At 43.0% G+C, this 22,035-nt stretch overlaps 1 protein-coding gene across 5 annotated transcripts; it reads left to right on the top strand.

The window, feature by feature from the left end:
- The first annotated feature begins 3,178 nt into the window (after window positions 1-3,178).
- Window positions 3,179-21,672, top strand: LOC311145164 (heterogeneous nuclear ribonucleoprotein K-like). Of its 5 annotated transcripts, none has more exons than XM_084181369.1 (17): window positions 3,179-3,248; window positions 5,048-5,116; window positions 5,228-5,381; window positions 11,103-11,200; window positions 11,495-11,551; window positions 12,563-12,606; window positions 13,936-14,008; window positions 14,195-14,308; window positions 14,510-14,638; window positions 14,770-15,098; window positions 15,270-15,323; window positions 16,205-16,247; window positions 17,283-17,298; window positions 19,813-19,845; window positions 19,999-20,066; window positions 20,277-20,446; window positions 21,037-21,672. In XM_084181369.1, exons 3-17 carry the CDS (start codon window positions 5,321-5,323, stop codon window positions 21,065-21,067), a joined length of 1,320 nt encoding a protein of 439 aa, XP_084037495.1. In that variant the 5' UTR covers window positions 3,179-3,248; window positions 5,048-5,116; window positions 5,228-5,320; the 3' UTR covers window positions 21,068-21,672. The 5 variants fall into 5 exon arrangements, with proteins under 5 accessions (XP_084037495.1, XP_084037493.1, XP_084037497.1 ...); XM_084181367.1 differs by having other exon boundaries at window positions 16,202-16,247; XM_084181368.1 differs by having other exon boundaries at window positions 3,181-3,248; window positions 5,045-5,116; window positions 16,202-16,247.
- The last annotated feature ends 363 nt before the right edge of the window (window positions 21,673-22,035 follow it).

The following is a 22,035-nucleotide window of genomic DNA, read 5'->3' as shown; positions in this document are numbered from 1 at the left end:
TAGAGAAATTAGCACATTGTCTCCCCATGCGCCCACCACCACTCACCTGTAATTTGGGAACATACAAACTCGCTGGAGAACGAAAAGGCACTTTTATCTCCTACTTTGATTTTCCCCTTCAGACTGCAACAGAAAGAGGGGGTGGGGCAGGGGGTGGTATAAAATCAAGGAAAGAACATTGCAAATGGCCTCTATTAGCACAGTCCAACATTTTCTCATGTTTCTTCTCAAATAATTCATACACTTTTACTAAAACAGGGGAAATATGCCTTGCTAGGACACAAGTCTTTATTTTCTGAAGTTCAGACTATTTATCGAATATGACCTGTTATAGTACCATTTAGTTTATGTATTATGAATAAGAAGAGTGTAGGGCATGAACAAGCTCTGTAGATCAAGGTATTTATGCATTAATACACCATTGGTATTTAGCAGACATCTTTATTAAAGCTACTTACAGTCAACACATAGTATAGCCTAGACGAGGCTCGTGCAATATTCAAACCCACCACCCTGTTCTTGCAAGCTCCACACGCCAACCATCTGAGCCTTTGTAATCATCTATGTATCCACTTTACAGTATGTATCCACATATATGTATCCAATTTTCAGCCTCCAATTTCAGCCATGTAACAATATGAATAAGAAATATGTGTATGAACAGTGTACCATGTGTGGCTTCCCTCTAATCCACCCACCCAACCAAGCCCGTCTCCTACTTTTACAGATAATTCACCAGGCCTATGGGTTCTCACTACCCCGCACTACACGCTCTCCGCAGTCGGCACAGTCATTAACGCATAACAGGCTAATGACATGCATTGCAGGCTCCTAATTTCGATGTTGAACCTGATTAGGGCTTAATGAAGTCAGATGAAAGATCTGGATGCGTGTGCACAACACAGAATAGCAATAAGCAATGGTCGACTATTACTCCGTTTCTTTACGGGGGAACAGAGCGGATTCCCCATGGCCTGAGCATCACACCACTACTCACAGAAAAATGCAGGAACTCTTCAGAGGTAAATGACCGAAAATGTGTCATTGTGTAGTAGCCTACATGGACTAAACTGTAGCAAGGGCCGGACTGTGAAAAGTAATTCTGAGTACAGAGGATAAAAATAAAATAATTCATTCAGATTTGTATACATAAAAAGTGTAGAATAAAATACTGTCATACATTAGCAACAGTTATTCTAATCAATCATCAATGAGAGACATTATACAGCAGTAGACCTAATATCAAATATTGAAGGCTTACTTCTTAAACATACTGTAATAAGCTCATGTTTCTTTACACACACAAAAACTAATTTCAGAATTCAGAATAATTTTAACAAAAAATTATTGTTTTGTTTAACATTCCAACAAAAATGTTTTAATCAAGAGTAGCCTAATGGCTGCATGAATTAACTTAACAACAGAGGCACCGTAAAGCACATTTGCAGAATAAATTCAACCACACCTTTGTTTCATCACAAAACCAGAGAGCAACCTCTGTCCGGTGAAGTCCACAAAGCATATTGCATGTAACAAACAGTTACATAACCTACAACATGGTCAAGCAAGTTAATGTTTCCGACATTTTTGGACTACTAAACAACTATTGATTTAGAACCACGGAGAGTTACCGCAAGTCGCAAAGAAAACAGGAGCTGCCTCCACTATTTCAGCACCATTTCAATTTCAACATCATCAAATCACCTATGCTGTCCATGGTTCTGATTTATGTGTGTGTGTGTTCGTGCAAGTAGAAAAAACATGTTGACTTACACTACTTGTAGAGAAACACTAATGCCATCCTCCTCTCTTTCATGTTGGTCTATGACTCATACAGTACAAGCTTGTATTTTTTGCAACCTGGCTAAAATGCTTGCTCGCTAGCCTAACTTATTTGATGGGCAACGTTAGCTAGTTAACATTAGCCTTCTACATCTAGCTACATATTGAACTTTCATCCTCATAGTCCAGGGGCACACTGTACTGTATGAATTTATGGTGGGATCAGAATCGTCATATAATCATTGGCCAGTACGGAGAATTAAGTAAAACCACAAGTCCAAATCCCTATCTCCATCCATGGCTAATTTAGGAAAGGGACAATTTTAGCTAGCTAGCTAGCCATCGGAGGACAACAACACAACAAGATGCAACAATTCAAGTTGTTTCAATTATGTATTTCGCTTGATGTGATAGGAGTGATGCCAAATCCAAACTGGCTTCCCTTGACAATGTTTTGGGGTGCTCCCAGACCATTCACAGTTGAGCTCCCTCAGTTTAGGGCAACGCTGATTGGCTATTATTTTATACTTTTTTTTTAATCAAGGGAGGCCAAATGCTAGCTGGCTTCCCTTGCATGCAATGCTACGGGCAGCAACAATGTCATTGACAGAGACAGAGCGACGCTGTTTCGCTCCGGTGATATACATTCAGCCTCTTGCGAATTGAAGGAAATTATGAAAACGCAGAGACGGAAGATAAATTATTTTATACGTTTTTTTCCTCCTTTTTTTGGAGAAGCCTGGCTTCCCTTGGTATCCATGAATACACGCCACTGCTTAGAAGTAGTTTTCACATACAAACTTTAAAAGTCCGAACTCAGAATAAAATATGCTTCCCAAAGATAACACGGTCGCTGTGGTAGAACGTTTATTTTCATTGGTGGCTTTCTTCATTTACGTTACAATGGTTTGGATTCGTTCTGTATGAGAATTGTAGCTAGCTATATCCCCCAAAGTAACTACCTGGCCAAGTACAGCTGCTTTTCGCTGAGCGAATCGCCAAGGCGCCAAAAGTTGGAGGCATGGAGAGTCCAAATGTCTGTGAGGTGCTAAGGTTCCCATAATAATTTTTAGACTTCGCGCGAAACACACTAAATATGTGATATCTACATGTTAATAAGATGATAGCATTAGCTAGCTACATCCCTATATGAACATAGCTAGTAAGTATTTACATTTCGAGCAAGACTGAAAGCAAAGGACTTCTGCAAGTCAACCAAACTTCTCGGTATGGAACATTGGTGGGGACACCAACAACATTTCCTTCAGACACGCCTCCATAATGTGAGTGACAGATGAGCTATCGAATGATTGCTACTTATTTACAATTCAAGGTCTATTTCCACCAATCGAAGCAGCTATCTATTTCTTCACAGCACATTCTTTTTTCTCAGCCATTTTTTGTGATTGCGTTCTTCCTCAGAGAAGGGTCGAAAAGGAGTAGCAACTATACACGGTGTAGAGCAGGTCTGTTTTACACACATTTCGATTTATCTCTGCAACGAATAAATCAGTCATTACATGTTGATGCGATGGTATAAGCAAAAACATTTGACAGCATTCGCGTATCTAACTACATCATGTCCAATTAACTAAGACAACTAAAGTAACGTTAGCTGGTTAATTATTGTAGCTAGTTATCCGGTGTAGCTAGCTAGCATAGCTTACACGGCTAAATTTAGAAATGTGTCGTTAAGTGTAGATATGGCTTTCAGAGCTTTATTCTAAAGGTATACGATTGTGTTTGTTGTCCATAACTACTAAACTAGCTACATATTACTGTAGCAGTCCAACGGCTAACGTCGTTAGGTAATTGGTTACGTTAGCTACCTAAACAACAAGCTAGTTACCTTCCTTAGCTAGCTAGCCATCTTTACTAAATACTTTAACCAACTGAATGAACGAACTAGATCCCAATATGCATACTAGCTAGCTGCTATCGAGCTAATTGTCGTCTAGACGAGAGCTAGCAAGCTAGTTGTTTTCTCAAACCGTATGCGCACATCTAACCTAGGCGCTAGATCTGCCACGGCACTGTCGTCTAAGATTGATGTGCATTCCCTGTAATATGCTCGTGTCAAATCAAATTGTATTTGTCACATGCGCGGAATACAACAGGTGTAGACCTAAGGTTACTTACAATCCCTTAACCAACAATGCAGTTTTAAGAAAGAGCAGCAGTAAAAATAACAATAGCGAGGCTATATAGTCCCCCGTGGACCATTTCGTACACAAAGCATCCTCCATTCAGGCTGCAATGGCATAATTTTCCTCCTTAACTAGGAGAGCTGCCTGGAAAAATGTGTACTCTCTTAATAACTCGATTTTCCACCATTTTCTGACAGTTTAGGATGTGGTACACCCTTGTCTGAAGGCGGTGTGCAACATCCTAACCCAAACTTTTTTGATTAAGACGGTATAGATATTTTTTCCGGCGGCTCGCTATTAAATATGGTAAGGAGGGAAGTGATGCCTTGCAGCCTGAATGGAGGATGCTTTATGTACGAACCGGTCCACGGGGGTCAGAGTGTATTACCGGGAATGCACATAAATCCTAGACGATCATTAGATTAACGCTGTAGGCTAGCTCACATCATCAATCCAAAATAATGCCCGATGAGCAAATGCATGCTTGTAGCTAGGTTTTTAGCTCAACATGTGTCCAGCACTGTGCAATTACGATGAAGATAATTATCGGTGCGAGATGATTCTGAGATGAGCCCTCTTTGCATTGACATTGTCATTTTGTCCCGACTCAGATATCGTTGTGTCAGGTCGTGTTGTCAAGTAAAACTGCATTGTAACTTCTCATGCATTGACCTTCTTTAAATTAATAAATTAAATGTGTATCATTTCATTTCGCATCAGTATGTTCAGTATGTGTCATCTGGTCGCCTTCAGAATTGTATTAAAGCGCAGGGGCGTATTCATTACGCTAATTCTGCTGCAAAATGTTTCTTAAACGTAACGTAACGGGTTGGGGACCTACCTAAATGTGTCCAATAGAAATTCTCATTTTGCTCTGTTTGCTTCTTAAATGGTTTTCGTAATGAATATGCTCCAGTTCAACCATTAATTTGAATGAATGCTGTTCCAAATGCTACTCCTCATCACACCAGCAATGTTTAATTTTATCAATGTCATTCATTGCCCAACGTTTATCCACCTTTTATTACAGTTTTGTAATTGTATCAGTGTGTTGTAAGATTATTCTTGGCCAGGTTTTTTTTTTATGCCACTAACCAACCTTTGCCTTTTTTCAGTAGGTTCACAGCTGCTCTGAGACTTTGTTTCGTTCCGCCCATAACACGCCCATCTTCTCACAATAAATAGTGGTAAGTGTTGGTCACCAGTCTAGTCTCTCTCCTCTGTCGTACTTTGTCTAGTCAGTTCTGAAACCCCAAACCCTGCTCTCATCTCGTTCCATCAATCATGTCCATCCACAGCCAGTCAGACCGAGTTGGCCGCTCCTCTCTCCCCGCTGTTACCTGCTGCCAGGACCGAGGTGCCCGCCCTACCCTGCCCGGTGTTAGCCGACAATGGAGACAGAAATTGAGCAACAAGAAGAAGAGACCTCGTTCAGTAACACAGAGACAAACGGTGAGTTGTAATCCTTTTGTGTATTCATAAAATAATTGTTACTCATCTAGAAAATGAATAAGAACAGTGTAGTTATGTTAAAAAATTGAAAGCGGTGTGGTGCAAGGTTTATGCCCTCTCCTGTGTTCAAGACTTACTAATAATCAATGTCTGGTCAAAAATATAAACATTTCTATTCCTAAATTATAGTTGCCAGATATGTGCCAAAAAGTGCAGAGCAGACGGTGTAGTGAAGTAGCCATATCTATTGCATCTATACTGTTTTAATATGTAAGGACAATTAGTGGTTATTAGTATTAAATGTGTATCGTTTCTACATCAACTGAATGCAGATCCAGAGAACCAGTCAGTGTGTGTGTGCAGGGCTCCAGACAAATTTCCCCATAACTTTTTCAGTTGGTGGCACCAACCCATGATTTGGTTGCGCCATAGTTTTTTTGCAATAGAAAAACATAGTCATAATCACCTTAAAGTCATTCACAGTGCTTTAGACAGTGTAATAGACTACAGAGCTGGTAGGCTATTCAAGAAACAAGTTGTCTATCTAACATGTCCAAGCAGGAATGCATGATACAATATATTTTGATGTGCAACCTAATCCAGTGATTGTCATGTATTGTTATATTTTACTGTTAAAATAGGGCTCCAGAATTGTCTGAATGTTGTTGTTCAATAGAGATGAATTTGTCTACGTGTTTATGTCCACTAATTTATTTTGGGATAATTCACCACATGAGGAAGTGAACTCAAAACACAGGCTATACTGAGCAAAAATATAAACGCAACATATAAAGTGTTGGTCCAATTTCTCATGAGCTGAAATAAAGATCCCAGAAATGTTCCAAATGCACACAAACTTATTTAGCTCAAATTTTGTGCACACATTTGTTTACATCCCAGTTAGTGAGCGTTTCTCCTTTGCCAAGATAATCCTACCACCTGACAGATATGGCATATCAAGAAGCTGATTAAACAGCATGATCAATACACAGGTGCACCTTGTGCTGGGGACAATAAAAGGCCACTCTATAATGTGCAGATTTGTCACACAACAAAATGCCACAGATGTCTAAAGTTTTGAGGGAGTGCGCAATTGGCATGCTGACTGCAGGAATGTCCACCAGAGCTGTTGCCAGAGAATAGAATGTTCATTTCTCTACCAAACGCCGCCTTCAATGTCGTTTTAGAGAATTTGGCAGTACATACAACCGGCCTCACAACCGCAGACCAAGTGTAACCACGCCAGCCCAGGACCTCCACATCCGTCTTCTTCACCTGCGGGATCGTCTGAAGAGGGGGGGGATTTCTGTCTGTAATAAAGCCCTTTTGTTGGAAAAACTCATTCTGATTGGCTGGGCCTGGCTCCCCCTTGGGTGGACCTGGCTTCCAAGTGGGTGGGCCTATGCCCTCCTAGGCCCACCCATGGCTGCGACCCTGCCCAGTCATGTGATATCCATAGATTAGGGCCTAAGGAATTTATTTCAATTGACTGATTTCCTTCTGTGAACTGTAACTCAGTAAAATCTTTGAAATTGTTGCATGTTGCGTTTATATTTTTGTTCGGTATAGATCATTAACACTAAATATAATACGCACTGCTAGTAGTTGTATTAATCTAACAGTAAATGTAATGTCCTAAAAAAAACTATGCCGTTGTAGCCTACTACCCTGCGCAAGCGCATTGACCGATGCACGTTTCACACACTCCTTATCTCAAAGCCATATCAAATATCTTCGTTGTAAAATAGTTGCTATTGAGCTAGCCAGCAGATTCCGACCCTACCGTTACGCTTGTTTACATTGAGCTGCACTAGGGTCGGAACGCAATCATGGTTAGATGAATACGACAGTGTGAGATATGGGTCGGAAAACGTACTTCAATGCAGGGATGGGATGTGCCACTGTACTCAAATCAAATGTTATTTGCCACATGCGCCGAATACAACAGGTGTAGACATTACAGTGAAATGCTTACTTACAAGCGCTTAACCAACAATGCAGTTTAGAAAAGAAAAAAAGTGTTAAGTAAAAAATTGCATATAATTAAAGAGCAGCAGTAAAATAAAATAACAGTAGGGAGGTTATATACAGGGGGTATCGGTACATAGTCAATGTGCGGGGGCACTGGTTATTCTAGGTAATTGAGGTAATATGTACATGTGGGTAGAGTTAAAGTGACTATACATAAATAATAAACAGAGTAGCAGCAGCGTAAAAGAGGGGGGTGAAGTGGGTGGGCAATGCAAATAGTCTGGGTAGTCATGATTAGCTGTTCAGGAGTCTTATTGCTTGGGGGTAGAAGCTGTTAAGAAGCCTTTTAGACCTAGACTTGGCGCTCCGGTACCGCTTGCCGTGCGGTAGCAGAGAGAACAGTCTATGACTAGGGGACCTCCCTCTGACACCGCCTGGTATAGAGGTCCTGGATGGCAGGAAGCTTGGCCCCAGTGATGTACTGGGCCGTACGCACTAACCTCTGTAGTGCCTTGCGGTCGGATGGCGAGCAGTTGCCATACCAGGCGGTGATGCAACCAGTTAGGATGCTCTCGATGGTGCAGCTGTAGAACTTTTTGAGGATCTGAGGTGGAATAGGCTTTGTCGTGCCCTCTTCACGACTGTCTTGGTGTGTTTGGACAATGATAGTTTGCTGGTGGACACCAAGGAACTTGAAGCTCTCAACCTGTTCCACTACAACCCCGTCGATGAGAATGGGGGCGTGCTCAGTCCTATTTTTTTCCCCTGTAGTCCACAATCATCTCCTTTGTCTTGATCACGTTGAGGGAGAGGTTGTTATCCTGGCACCACACGGCCAGGTCTCTGACCTCCTCCCTATAGGCTGTCTCATCGTTGTCGGTGATCAGGCCTACCACTGTTGTGTCATCAGCAAACTTAATGATGGTGTTGGAGTCGTGCCTGTCCATGCAGTCATGGGTGAACAGGGAGTACAGGAGGGGACTGAGCACGCACCCATGAGGAGCCTCTGTGTTGAGAATCAGCGTGGCATATGTGTTGTTACCTACCCTTACCACCTGGGGGCGGCCCGTCAGGAAGTCCAGGTGTTTAGTCCCAGGGTCCTTACCTTAGTGATGAGCTTTGAGGTCACTATGGTGTTGAACACTGAGCTATAGTCAATGAATAGCATTCTCATGTAGGTGTTCCTCTTGTCCAGGTGGGAAAGGGCAGTGTGGAGTGCAATAGAGATTGCATAATCTGTGGATCTGTTGGGGCGGTATGCAAATTGGAGTGGGTCTAGGGTTTCTGGGATAATGGTGTTGATGTGAGCCATGACCAGCCTTTCAAAGAACTTTATGGCTACAGACGTGAGTGCTACGGGTCGGTAGTCATTTAGGCAGGTTATCTTAGTGTTCTTGGGCACAGGGACTATGGTGGTCTGCTTGAAACATGTTGGTATTACAGACTCAGTCAGGGAGAGGTTGAAAATGTCAGTGAAGACACTTGCCAGTTGGTCAGCGCATGCTCGGAGTACACGTCCTTGTAATCCGTCTGGCCCTGCGGCCTTGTGAATGTTGACCTGCTTAAAAGTCTTACTCATATCGGCTACGGAGAGCGTGATCACGTAGTCATCCGGAACAGCTGATGCTCTCATGCATGCTTCAGTGTTGCTTGCCTTAAAGCGAGCATATAAGTAATTTAGCTAGTCTGGTAGGCTCGTGTCACTGGGCAGCTCGCGGCTGTGCTTCCCTTTGTAGTCTGTTATCGTTTTCAAGCCCTGCCACATCCGACGAGCGTCAGAGCCGGTGTAGTACGATTCAATCTTAGTCCTGTATTGATTCTTTGCATGTTTTGATGGTTCGTCGGAGGGCATAGCGGGATTTCTTATAAGCATCCAGGTTAGAGTCCCGCTCCTTGAAAGCGGCAGCTCAACCCTTTAGCTCAGTGCAGATGTTGCTTGTAGTCCATGGCTTCTGGTTGGGGTATGTACGTACGGTCACTGTGGGGACGACGTCATCGATGCACTTATTGATGAAGCCAGTGACTGATGTGGTGTACTCCTCAATGCTATCGGAAGAATCCCGGAACATATTCCAGTCTGTGCTAGCAAAACAGTCCTGTAGCTTAGCATCTGTTTCATCTGACCACTTCCTTATTAAACGAGTCACTGGTGCTTCCTGCTTTAGTTTTTGATTATAAGCAGGAATCAGGAGGATAGAGTTATGGTCAGATTTGCCAAATGGAGGGCGAGGGAGAGCTTTGTACATGTTGTTACTGTTCCTGACCCTCGCACCTCACCACGTGCGCATGTATATGTCTGTATGGATTGATGTGTGTTGTGATTGGATGGCGCTGCGTCTCTGTGTGTGGAGTAAAGGTGGTCTAGAGTTTTATTTTTCCTCTGGTTGTACATTTAATATGCTGGTAGAAATGAGGTAGAACAGATTTAAGTTTCCCTGCATTAAAGTCCCCGGCCACTAGGAGCGCTGCCTCTGGATGAGCGTTTTCCTGTTTACTTATGGCCTTATACAGCTCATTGAGTGCAATCTTAGTGCCAGTATCGGTTTGTGGTGGTAAATAGACAGCTACGAAAAATATAGATGAAAACTCTCTTGGTAAATAGTGTGGTCTACAGTTTATCATGAGATACTCTACCTCAGGCGAGCAAAATCTCGAGACTTCCTTAGTATTAGATTTTATGCACCAGCTGTTGTTTACAAAGATACACAGACCGCCACCCCTTGTCTTACCGGAGTCAGCCGTTCTCTCCTGTCGATGTAGCGTATATCCCGCCAGCTGTATGTAATCCATGCCGTCGTTCAGCCACGACTCGGTGAAACATAAGATATTACAGTTTTAAATGTCCCGTAACTCCACATTTTATACACAGAGAAGATTGAAATACTGCAAATTCTTCTGGAAAATGTCACTTTTCGTCCTCATGCTTTGTAGTAGTAGCCACAGCGACCATTATGGAATGGCACGTTGTGCTGAACAACAAAGGAGCTGATTGGCTGACACTGCCATTCCAAAATGGTGGCGGTGGCTACTGATAGCATGAGAACGAAAAGGGATGTTTTCCGGAAAAACTAGCAGTATTTCAATCTTAACGTATCAGCTTGGATGTAGGTAAAGTACAGAGGCACATCCCATGCATTGAGGTACTTTTCTGACCCATGTCTCGCGCCGGCTCTGCGGTGTCTTAATCTAACCATGATTGGGTTCCAACCCCAGTGCAGCTCAGTGTAAGCAAGCGTAATGGTAGGGTCGCAATCTGCTGGCGACTATTGAGCTCAATATAAAGTGTTGAGAAATACAAATTATACTCACATAAAGATGAAAACATCCTCTTTTCAACAGTATCAACAGTAGTTGCTTCCAAAGCTGTGTTTTCCCCGCAATTGGATTTTGAAATGTTATACAATCAGAACCCTTTTTGTTGGGGGGAGCGCACATCAGGGACAAGAGATTGGCTCACTCATCACAGCATCAGGGTCCAGTGAAACAGTTACTACGAAACTTGCATTACGGGAATCATGAGGATAATGCACTTTACTGTTTGACCAAATTGTGGTTTTAGCCGCTGAAAAGATAGGACGTTTTGAAACTTTTTAGTGAAGTAACCATGTAATGAATGTTCAGCTCGCTCCGATGCGACCAATTAAAAATGTAACTCGCCGAGTCAAAAGGTCGCAAAATGCGACTAAATGGTCGCATTCAGGAGCCCTGGTGTGTGTGAGAGAGAGATTAAACTCTGTTTTTCTTTCTCAGGTAAGCGTCCCGCAGAGGACACGGATGAAGAGCAGTCCTTTAAGCGCTCCAGGAACACAGACGACATGGTGGAGCTCCGCATACTCCTGCAGAGCAAAGTCAGTCCGCTTTCTCTTCCTCATTCACAATCCCCTGCCTACCTTCAACACCTCCATGACTTATGCTGCTTTGTAGCCTATCTTCTTTCCTCCCTAATTGTTTATTTAACCTTTATTTGACCAGATCTATGGGGGTTAAGAACGTTTTCTTTTTCTGCCCCGTGGTTCCATGTCTTATTTAATGCCGTCAAAATCTGTTTCGATGATGTAGTATGGAGATGATGTCTGAGGATTTTTAACGTTGTTATATCACAGTAAGTTAAGTATCATCTGACTTGTCTTTTCTCGGTTCAGAATGCAGGAGCAGTGATTGGGAAGGGTGGTAAAAACATCAAATCCCTGCGCACAGACGTGAGTACATTTACACCACTCTTTTTATCTGGGAATTTACAGTACCTGCCCCCCCCCCTTACATGGTTGTACTTTGGGAGTGTCTGATTTGACTAGTTTATATGCAAAAGTTAAGGCAACCTAAATTGGTTGGTTGGGCTTAAGAAAATGGGTCTGTTAACTATGGTTGGGGAAGTAAAGCTGTGAGGTTTTTGGGTAACTGTTAATGCTGGGATATGATGTGTATTGAGACCTGCTTTACACCCCTGTTGTGGTATCATCAAGCCAAAGTGTAATGTAATTGTAATCAAAATGGCCGCCCGCTAATCAATATGAAACGCATAGCCTTTTTAGCTAAAATGTATTTTTGTGAATCCATTTCCGTAATGAATAGTGCTATTACTACCAGGCATCAGCACCGCTAAGACATTCATTAATACTTGAGTGGGCCCAGTGAATTTTAGGGTAGAGCTAACATAGCACCCAACATCAATTAATCCTATAGGAAATGTCTTGTGTATATAAACAGTCTGGCCAATTCTCAACTCATTTAATGTCATTACCTCTCTCTCTTTCTCTACCTTCCATCACTCTCCACTCTTCTCCCTCTCTCCTCTACCGCTATCCCTCTTTCTCATCTCCCTCTCTACATCTCCCCCTCATTTTCTGACCCCATTCTACCCCTGACTATTTCTCTACCTGAATACCTTTGTCTCCTTTACTATCTCCACTTCTGCTCTCTTAAAAAAAAAAAAAAAAAAATCTGAGAGAATATCACAATGAAGAATATTAGCCTGTATTAAAATGTATTCCTCTTCCCCCTCCCTCTTCCCCCTCCTGTTTTTTATTTTTGTTTATTTTTGCCCACTTCCTCTGTTGCCCATGTTCTGGATCGCCCCTCCTGCGCCCGCCCACCTGACACCCTGGCTGGCCCTGCCCATAATCGTGCCCCTCCCTAAATGGGCGCCTTACTTCATTGACATCTGTGTGCTCGAATGGCCCCTGCCCATGCCACGCCCACCGCCCTTGCAGTTCAATGCCAGTGTGTCAGTCCCAGACAGCAGTGGGCCTGAGCGGTATGTCCCTAAGCTCCTCCCTCTCACTGCCTGACTTCAGAAAATAAACAAACAAACCTGCCTCTGTTCTAGTGACAATATCAAAATCTGCCTCTGTTCCTGTGACAAACATGTACACTTTTGTTCAGTGACAGCATTATAAGCCTCTGTTTTCAGTGAGGGTTTCAACAAATACTTTAAACCTGCCTCTGTTCTAGTGACGGTATTTCAACATTCTATATTTGATTTCAATGACAGTATCTCTCCCTTCAACGTTCCTCACCTCCCTCCTTCCCCTCTCAGAATCGGTGTACTAGTCTGTTTTAGTTTCTCACATTGCCCTCCTACCATCTTCCTCTTCCTTGTTCCCATATATATATATTTTGGGGGGGTTGGACCACTGTAATAACGTAAGACTGTTATTCCAGGCAGAGCAGCTAGGGTTCAAGTGTTGTGTCTTTTTCTCTTCTTTACTCTTCATATTGCTTTTGCCGTTGTTGGAACTGTTGAAAGTTAACTTATTTGTCACCTCATCCCTGTAGTCCATGTCGCTCCTCCTTGCCTTCCCTCAACATCCTCCTGTCCAATGGTGGGAGCATAACTCACTGTGACCCTGCCAACTCTCACCCATCTATAAGTTTACTTTAAAATGTTCCTTATTTTGATTAGCATAGCGTACTACTCTGTCATCTTGTTTTTATTGACCTTTCATTCTTTTTTTGTTAATTTTTTTGTTGTGCTACAGTACAATTCCTTTAGTGCTCTGGCAGCAGGCCCCATCGGTGCAAACCGCCACTGCCCACCAACCTTCCCTCCCCCCTCCTTCTTCCAGTGGTCACTAAAACACACCTGCTTTCTTTGGGTTCCTTTTACCTGTTTTTTTTTTTTGGGGTGGTTTTCTTTGTCAAACGCACTGAGGGGGTTAATTTTCTTTATTTGTGTATTTATTATTTATGGATACCTGCTGATATGTTATAGATAGACATTGTTTATGGGGTATTCTGTCCACTTTTATTCCTCTATTGTGATTTGAAGGGGGTGTGCACGTAGAACCAGAATTACTAGATATGGCCGCTGGTCCACTCATCACAGAACATTGACTTGAATGGGAATGTCCATTCTAGTAATTCTATTTCTATGGGAGTGTACCACAACAGCTACCCGGTTAATCCCCACGGCTGGGAACGGATGAAAGGGGGTCTTCATTTATTATCAGATGTTATGGTTGAAGTTCTGCTGAGGGAGAGTTGACCTTGGTTTTGAAATACAGTTTCTTTCCTCTCTAACCCCTGGTCACCATTTGATTGGTCCCCCTGGGAATGTCCTGCGCTGTGATTGTTGGGTCTAAAGCATTCTGAGCATCAGTGCGGAAATCGAGACAGTGGGAGAGATCCTGCTCAAGATCATCCCTACACTGGAAGAGGTGAGCCTGGGGTTGGAGATGAATGAGATGAGCGTTATGGCTGCCTATAATGTTCAATTATAGTCCTGTGTGGTACAGCCAGATATTGTTTGTGCAGATAAAAAAATAATCCAATGGGATATAGATATAAAATGCACAGATCTGTATATGGTGATGCTAAAATTTTACCCCCCCCCCCCCCCCCAGTACCAACAGTACAATGGGATGGACTTTGACTGTGAGCTGAGGCTACTGATCCACCAGAGCCTGGCAGGCAGCATCATTGGTGTGAAGGGAGCCAAGATCAAAGAGCTGCGAGAGGTACAGTTATGCTCTCTGAACTACTCGCACTCTTATCTCCTCACCTGGGTCATGTCCAGTACGTACAAATATGGGATAACATTTTAAAATACTTGAGAGCTTATTGAAGGTGACCCTGATTCAATCTTTTTCTGTGTGTTCTTCTCAGTCCTATGGCCTTGCTTTGTCTAATTTGACCTGTGTTGACTCTGATCGTTGTAGAACACCCAGACCAGCATCAAGCTGTTCCAGGAATGCTGTCCCCAGTCCACGGACCGCGTGGTTCTGGTCGGCGGCAAGTCTGAGCGCGTCGTTGAGTGCATCAAGATCATGCTGGAGCTCATCGCTGAGGTTGGTGCTCTTATTAAACTGTTGGTTCTCTTGTTGAACCATTGACTGAGCTGGTTAAGTTGGACCACATACCAGTGTAAATACTACAGCCAGCCGTCTGTAGAAATGATGCGTGATCCTGTCCCCCTCAGGCTCCCATAAAAGGGCGCGCCCAGCCCTATGACCCCAACTTCTACGACGAGACGTACGACTACGGCGGCTTCACCATGATGTTTGAGGAGCGTGGGGGTGGCGGCGGCCGGCGCCCAATGGGGGGCTTCCACATGCGAGGGGGACGAGGTGGCGGAGGTTATGACCGAGGGCCCTCTGGACGAGGGGGTCGAGGGGGGCCCATGCCCCCCGCCCGCAGGGACTACGAGGAGATGAGCCCCCGCCGTGGACCCCCACCACCCCACCCAGTGAGAGGGGGGAGGGGAGTGAGCCGTGGCCGCAACCTGGCCCCACCACACAGAGGAGGAGGGTAAGAGAGCTTCACCATCGCTCATCTTCATTTCTAATTTCCCTACATCTCTTGCTATCCATTTTGCTTTGTCTACATCAGTTTGCGCTCAAAAGTACAGGAGATATATATGGTATTTCATTCATAGTGTGTGTGGGCTCGTGTGTGTGTGTTCCATTTCCATGTTTGCAGAGATGACCAGTACTCCTATGACTCCTATCGGGGCAGTGCAGATGCCAGACCCAAGTAAGTCCTTTTCCAGCCTTGTAGACCACTGGTCTGGAGTCTGTGAGTACGGTTACAAGCAAACAATAATGCCGTTATTGTGGATAGTCAGATTCCTATAATATTTCGATTAAAACTTTTACATACTTTGCAAGAATAATGGTTTCCCTAATAACCCTGTTTACATGGACACATCTGAAATCAGGCTACTTGATGGCACTCTGATAAATGCAGAAAACCAGCAATCCAAAATAAATGTTCTACCATGTTATTTTTGTGACGCATATTTGATTAAGAGTTCGGACATATAACGCTTGTATGTGAACTACTTCTAAGACCCATACATTCAGTTGTTCCGAACTCACTTCACTCGCTCTAAAGATGGAGGCTCACTCGGCTGGTGCTGGCACATGTTCAGATAAAATACACAGCTGGAACGCCGATTTAAAGGTCTTTACATGTCCTAATAATTTTAAAGATTGCTCAGAAAACCAGGTGTTTAATCGCCGTATGCTTACTTCGATTTTGACTTTACGCCAATTAAGATAAGCAGAGTAAGGTGTTTACATGATTATTGCATAATCTGCCTACTGCCATAATCAGTTTAATATCAAATTATTACTGTGCATGTAAACGTAGTCAGTCGGTGCTGTAGTCAGTCTGTCTAGCCTGAGACTGGTCCTCTGATTACTGGCCTCATCGGTGTTTCAGCTCTGTCATTAGTCTGTCATCACCGCTTACTTTTGTGTGAATGCTGTGTTTTTCTCTGACTGTGTGTGTTCTGCCTGGATCTGTGAATGTGTGTGGTTTGACTTGCATCAGAGAGCTGCTGAAAAGCCCTCTGCTATGTCAATATTTTCCTCAAGTCAGACTTTCATTTTCTCCGTCTTTTCTTTTAGCAGTGACAGAAGAGGGAGACCAGGAGATCGCTATGGCGATAACATGGTTAGTGACCCTTAACTAAATGCATGCCACAGTCGTCTTGGCATTTATTGTCTGAAAGCATCATCATGGTCTTTCCTAGACAATGATTGTAATTGCCTGATAATAACCTATTCACCATGGCCACAGCTAACCCCACTATAAAACCCCACAACACCTTTAACACTAACATGAAACATGTAATAAAACATGACTTTACCACAGTAAACCATAACCGTGAACACAGGAAATGAGTAACTTCACAGTAATAATTACCCATACCACCATGACCACTACCATCTATGCAATCACGGGCTGGCTGTGGTTGATGGTGCGGCGGGACTGTGCTGTGGTTGCTAGGTGTTAATAATAACGCTTTGTTGACAGACTGGTGGGTTCTCTTTGAGAGCTGGCAGGATACTGCCTCCGGTTGCTCGGCAACTGATTTTTGAATCGCTTGTTGCCCTGGTGACTGAGCCGCTGAATAGCAGGTGAAAGCTGTGGAATGAGTGGCTGATGGATGCAAGCAGAGAATGGGGCAGGGGTCTCAGCATCAAATAGGGGCTTTTGGACAAACTGGCCTCATCCTGACTATTGATGGGGGGGAGAATCCATAGTTACATATCGCAATATTATTTTGGACAATATTATATTGATACTTTGACTCCAAGTATCGTTATTTTATTTTACGCTACCTTGTTGCTAAACTCCACAATTTTTTTCTTCTATAACATGTTCTCCATCTTCTTTTTAAATAGTGAGTCAATATGTTTTCAGCACTTATTTCCATGACTGATCAAAACGTATTTTCTAATGCTCTGTGGTCTCTCTGCAGCAGACTTATAGTGAGCAATAAGTTTGGACATCAAATCGCAGTATCGAATCGCAATTCATATAGAATTGTGAGAATCAATACATATTGTATCGGCACCTAAGTATCGAGATAATATCGTATCTTGAGGTCCCAACCCTAATCCTGACCATCCATGAGTGTATACAACAGATCACAAGGAAATGTGTGTTTAAACCTGTTCCCCCTTCTCTTTTCTCTTTCTCCAGGGTGGGGGTGGATATGGTGAGTTGTTCCATTCTTCCTATGTGGTTCTGTCTAGAAGTTCAGTTTGTCATGCTGTCTCAAGTGGCACAATATTTAATTTGTCAAGCGCATTTCCCATGCTCAATGCGCATAAGGTAGAAAACAAAACACAAACAAAATTCAGCAACAAAACATGAAAAAGTGGGATAACAAATCTCAATACATTAAACCATTACCTGCTAATACAAAATATAGACTGTAAACAGATTAAGATATCAAACATTAAAAGCTAGCTTGAAAATGTAGGTCTTTAGTTGTGTTTTAAACAAGGAAATGGAAGCTGCCTCCTTGACGTGTAGGTAGAGCATTCCAGAGCTGAGGGGCCACGTGAGAAGGCCCTATCACCCATGCTGCACAGGTTTGTGACTGGTGTGACCAAGCAGTTTGAGTCTGATTATCGGTGTGCTGGGGAATAGTTCTCTAGAAGTTGGCATATGTATTTAGAAGTTGGCATATGCATCACCCTTGAGGGCTTTCAAGGTGAGCAGCAGAATCTTAAATTGTATCCTGTATCGAACAGGAAGCAAATGGAAGTTGAGTAAAACAGGGGTGATGTGAGTTTTTTTTTTTGTGTAGTTTGTGAGCGCATCTTGGCAGCTGCGTTCTGGATCATCTGGAGTTGAGACAGGACCCTTACTGTGATTCCTGTCAGCAGTGCCGAGATGTCAAGCTGAGAAGTTACCAGGGCGTGCACAAGCTTCTTAGGATCCACAGTGGACAAGAACGACCTGATTCAAGCGATGTTACGCAGGTGGAAAAATGACACTTTCTTGATGTTGCGGATGTGTGCTTCAAATGAGAGGCTAGAGGCAAAAATGACAGCAAGGTTTCTAGCAGTCGGGGAAGCTGTGCTGGTGTCATCATCCAGAGAAAGCGATGATGTGCTCATTTTGCTCTGTGTACTCTTAGAGCCAATAAACACAAGCTCTGTTTTGCTGCAATTAAGTTTTAGGAAGTTCAACTGCATCCGGTCTCTTGATTTTATCTAGACAGTCTGTTGGTTTGGTTGTTAGTCTGTCTTGTCCTCACATATGTGTTATCAGTATAAAAATTCAAGTTTAGTCCAAATCTTCGTATTAGTATATCAAGTGGCAGCGTGTGTGTGTATATAGAGTGGCCCTAGAACAGAGCCCTGTGGGACCCCTTGAGTGACTGGCAGGGTTGGATTTATAATTTCCAAGAGTCACAAATTCTTGTCTGTAAGTCAGATAGGAGCTAAACCACAGGAGTGCTGTGACAGAGAATCCAAGCAAGTTCTTAAGTCTGCTGATGATAATCTCATGATTCTCTGTGACAAAGGCTGCTGTGATGTCCAAAAGTGAAAGGATGCTAGTGTCTCCATCAGCTGTCATCAACAAGTAATGTGTTACTTTTACCACGGCTGTCTCTGTACTGTGCTATACACAGAAGCCGGACTGGAAGGGTTCATTGAGATTGTTGGTTGAAAGGTAGTTCTGTAGCTGTATTGAGACCACACGTTCAAGGACCTTTGATAGAAAAGGGTAGGTTGGAAATTGGTCTGTAATTGCTTAGGGTGTTGGGTCCAGTCCAGGTTTTTTCAAGGTTTGTATAATGGAGGAAGTTTTCAGGGAATTAGGCACAGTGCCTGAAACAAGTAATTTATGATTTTGGTTATAGTTGGACTGAGAAGAGTGAGGCTGGATTTTGCTGTGGGAAGAGGGTCCAAGGTAGTTGACCTCATATTTTAGACAATTTCAGAGACAGATTTTGGGGTTGTCCATGAGAATTTGTTGAAACTGCAACTAGGAGCCTCAGTATGAAGCAGAGGGGCACATCCCAAGCAAGGGGTAGTTTGTACAGTGCAATACTTGATTTTGGATTGGGGAAGAAATCAAGAAAACTGTTGCATTGCTCAATGGAGGGGGTAAAGGAGGAGTTATCTGGGGGTTTAACTTATTTTATGACAGAAAATAGCATTCTGGGGTTTCCCCTCACAATTTGCAATGAGACTGGTATAGTCCGACTTGCGTGCACGTGTTCAGTGCCTCTTTGTATGCAGTCTGATGATATGCCTGGGCATGCACAGTTAGGTTTGTTTTCTTCCAACTTCTTTCCAGTTTTACGCCCAGCAGCTTTCATAGAACGTAGAGGGCTAGTGGTTCTCCAGTGTATGTTATAGAACAGGATTTCAGCTGGTCTGCTGTATAAGGCTACACATTTTTGTTATTCTTTTTATTTAGGCAGGATGGAGTCTCTTTTACAAGGGAGCCCTGCATGACCGACAATTGCACAATCAAGGGAGCATAGGAAATAATACACTCAACAGCCTTGAGTGTATTGTTTTACACCAGGGTTCTTGTCGACTATCTTTGTTTTGTCATTTCAAAGGTGTTGGCCTGCTCTGTATCAGGTTGGTAAATACTTGTTTGTTTATGGTACCAGTCTGCTGTGGATGTGTACATTTGAGCATATTTTCTAATAAGGCCAATTTCCCTAACTGTAGATCTATTTTCTCTCTCGCCTTTCAAACAGATAACAACTCATCCTGGGACTCCTATCAGTCTGGTGAGTCTATAGAAGCACGTCCCAGCAGCTTGGTATTCAATATGTTGTTAGATTATGGTTTTGTTAATAGAGCCTCCATACTTCCTGAAGCTGTTTCTATGATCTCTCCTTGTGTGTATGTTACTTTATGCTCCATGTGTATGTGTGTGTTAGGTGGACGCAGTTCCTATAACGATATGGGAGGGCCAGTCATCACCACACAAGTGACGATCCCCAAAGATGTGTGTATAACCAGAAGAGGGGGAACTCCCAATTAACGCTCTCACACACACACACACTATGTTCACATACAGAGCAATGGCTCGGCCTGTCTCGCCCACCATGGCCTGTGAAACCCTTATGCAACATTCACACGCACACACAGAACACACTTATCCTGTATTTTCACACTATTGTGCATGACATTCAGTTGACCCTGGTGTTTTCTACAGCTGGCCGGCTCCATCATCGGTAAGGGAGGCCAGAGGATCAAGCAGATCCGGCATGAGTCTGGTGCCTCCATTAAGATCGATGAGCCACTGGAGGGTTCCGAGGACCGCATCATCACCATTAGCGGCACCCAGGACCAGATCCAAAACGCTCAGTACCTATTGCAGAATAGGCAAGTTCTGGATGCCCTCTGAGTGAATAGTTTCATGTCTACCTTTTCTATACCTTCCTGTTTTTGTATCCACCTTTTGATCTCAAAATATATATGTGTAGATATATATTTTTCTACCTCCTTTTAATCTCTTATTATTGTCTCTGTCTGCTGATGTTGACTAACCTCTCTCCTCCCATGCAATGTGAAAGTAGTTTGAGCTTCCTCTTTTGTGAGATGGCTGTATTAAAAACAAGTATTCTTATATTGATACAAAACTGGAGGTCAATATTTGTTTGATGCGTTAATCATAAAATGTCAGATTTTTGAAGAATATGATTGGTGAAATGTGTGATTTTATGACCTAAGAGCCTTTTCAGTGTGAAGCAGGGAGTGGACTTCTTCCCTGCCTGTTGCTGTGTGGAAGACTAGTGATTTTGTTGTTTTTAGTTAGATGAATTGACAACAAATCACAGTCTGCCAAACGGCACAGGCTCCTCCTCTTCTGTCTCCCCGGCAACCGGCAGCATGTCTCATTGCGCAGATGCTGAAATGCTGATGCTGCCTCGTAGCCATGGTGACTAAACTTGTCTCCCTTATTCCTCCCCCAGCGCACTGCACCTGCTCGGACACCAGGACTAACCCTCGCCTCCGACAAGGCCCGCATCACGTGCTCGTTCCCTGTCTCTGACTCCATCATCCCCCTCTCCCACCCCCAACCCCTCTATATGTCTTTATTGACTCCTGTGAATTCTGTTTTTATTCTCTTTCTTTTTACTCTTTCAGTGTGAATCAGTACTCTGGTCAGTTCGTCTAAACCAGGAGACTCAGATTGAAGCAAATCCCTCCCATCCCCCATCTTATTGTCCCGGTTTGTGGGCATTTTGTTTATTTTGTATTTTAAGGTCCAACATTCCTGTGCTAAATGTAGACGTTCTGCATTTTTGTGTGTAGTTCTCTACTCCATCTCTTGTTTTTTTATTTTAAATAAATACACACATTTGTCAAAATATTTGGAGTCTCCTGACAGACAAGTGAACATTATCTTTATTTTTGGATGGGTTGATTTCTATGGTGTGTTTGTCAGTATAGTAAGCCTGTCCCGTGTGTGTGTGTGTGTTCTCTTTCTGTCGGTATTGGAGTTTCTCACACACTCATTACCACCACTCAGTGCAACGTGCAGAATGTACGCTTTTTTTGTAAGGAACATTTTTATGATTTAAAACAAATAAATGTAGGAAATTGTACTTTTTTTGGTCATGTTTTTCATTTAATTAAATGTTTGAGGATGTATCTGGGTGACATGGGGGGGTTATACACAAGTATACTTATTATTCATCATATTTCCTGGCTGTACACTTTTGTAGGACTGTTTTTGAATCTTGGTGATATTGACATGCCATGAAGCCTGCTCTATTAGCCATGTTAATGCTAAACAGTCCTTATTGTGGCATGGGACATGATCATACGGTTTTACAAGCAATGCTTGGTGTGTATCTCCTAGGGTTAGGCTTTTCTTCTAGAATCCTTTTTGGATTTTTATAAAGATTGAAACATCTGTACATTCTGCAGATCCCTGGCTAAGCCATATGGAGATCCTGCTTAATGAT

The sequence above is a fragment of the Coregonus lavaretus genome (genome assembly GCF_964263955.1).
Source record: "Coregonus lavaretus genome assembly, chromosome: 17".
NCBI classification, from domain to species: domain Eukaryota; kingdom Metazoa; phylum Chordata; class Actinopteri; order Salmoniformes; family Salmonidae; genus Coregonus; species Coregonus lavaretus.
This window is presented reverse-complemented; position numbering and strand designations above follow the sequence as displayed.

Coding starts and splice junctions, on each gene's coding strand:
- LOC311145164 (XM_084181367.1), top strand. CDS start 5,321: ATGGAGACAGAAATTGAGCAACAAGAAGAAGAGACCTCGTTCAGTAAC. Junction 14,309..14,509: donor AGATCAAAGAGCTGCGAGAG/GTACAGTTATGC, acceptor TGATCGTTGTAG/AACACCCAGACCAGCATCAA. Junction 15,099..15,269: donor CCACCACACAGAGGAGGAGG/GTAAGAGAGCTT, acceptor CCATGTTTGCAG/AGATGACCAGTACTCCTATG.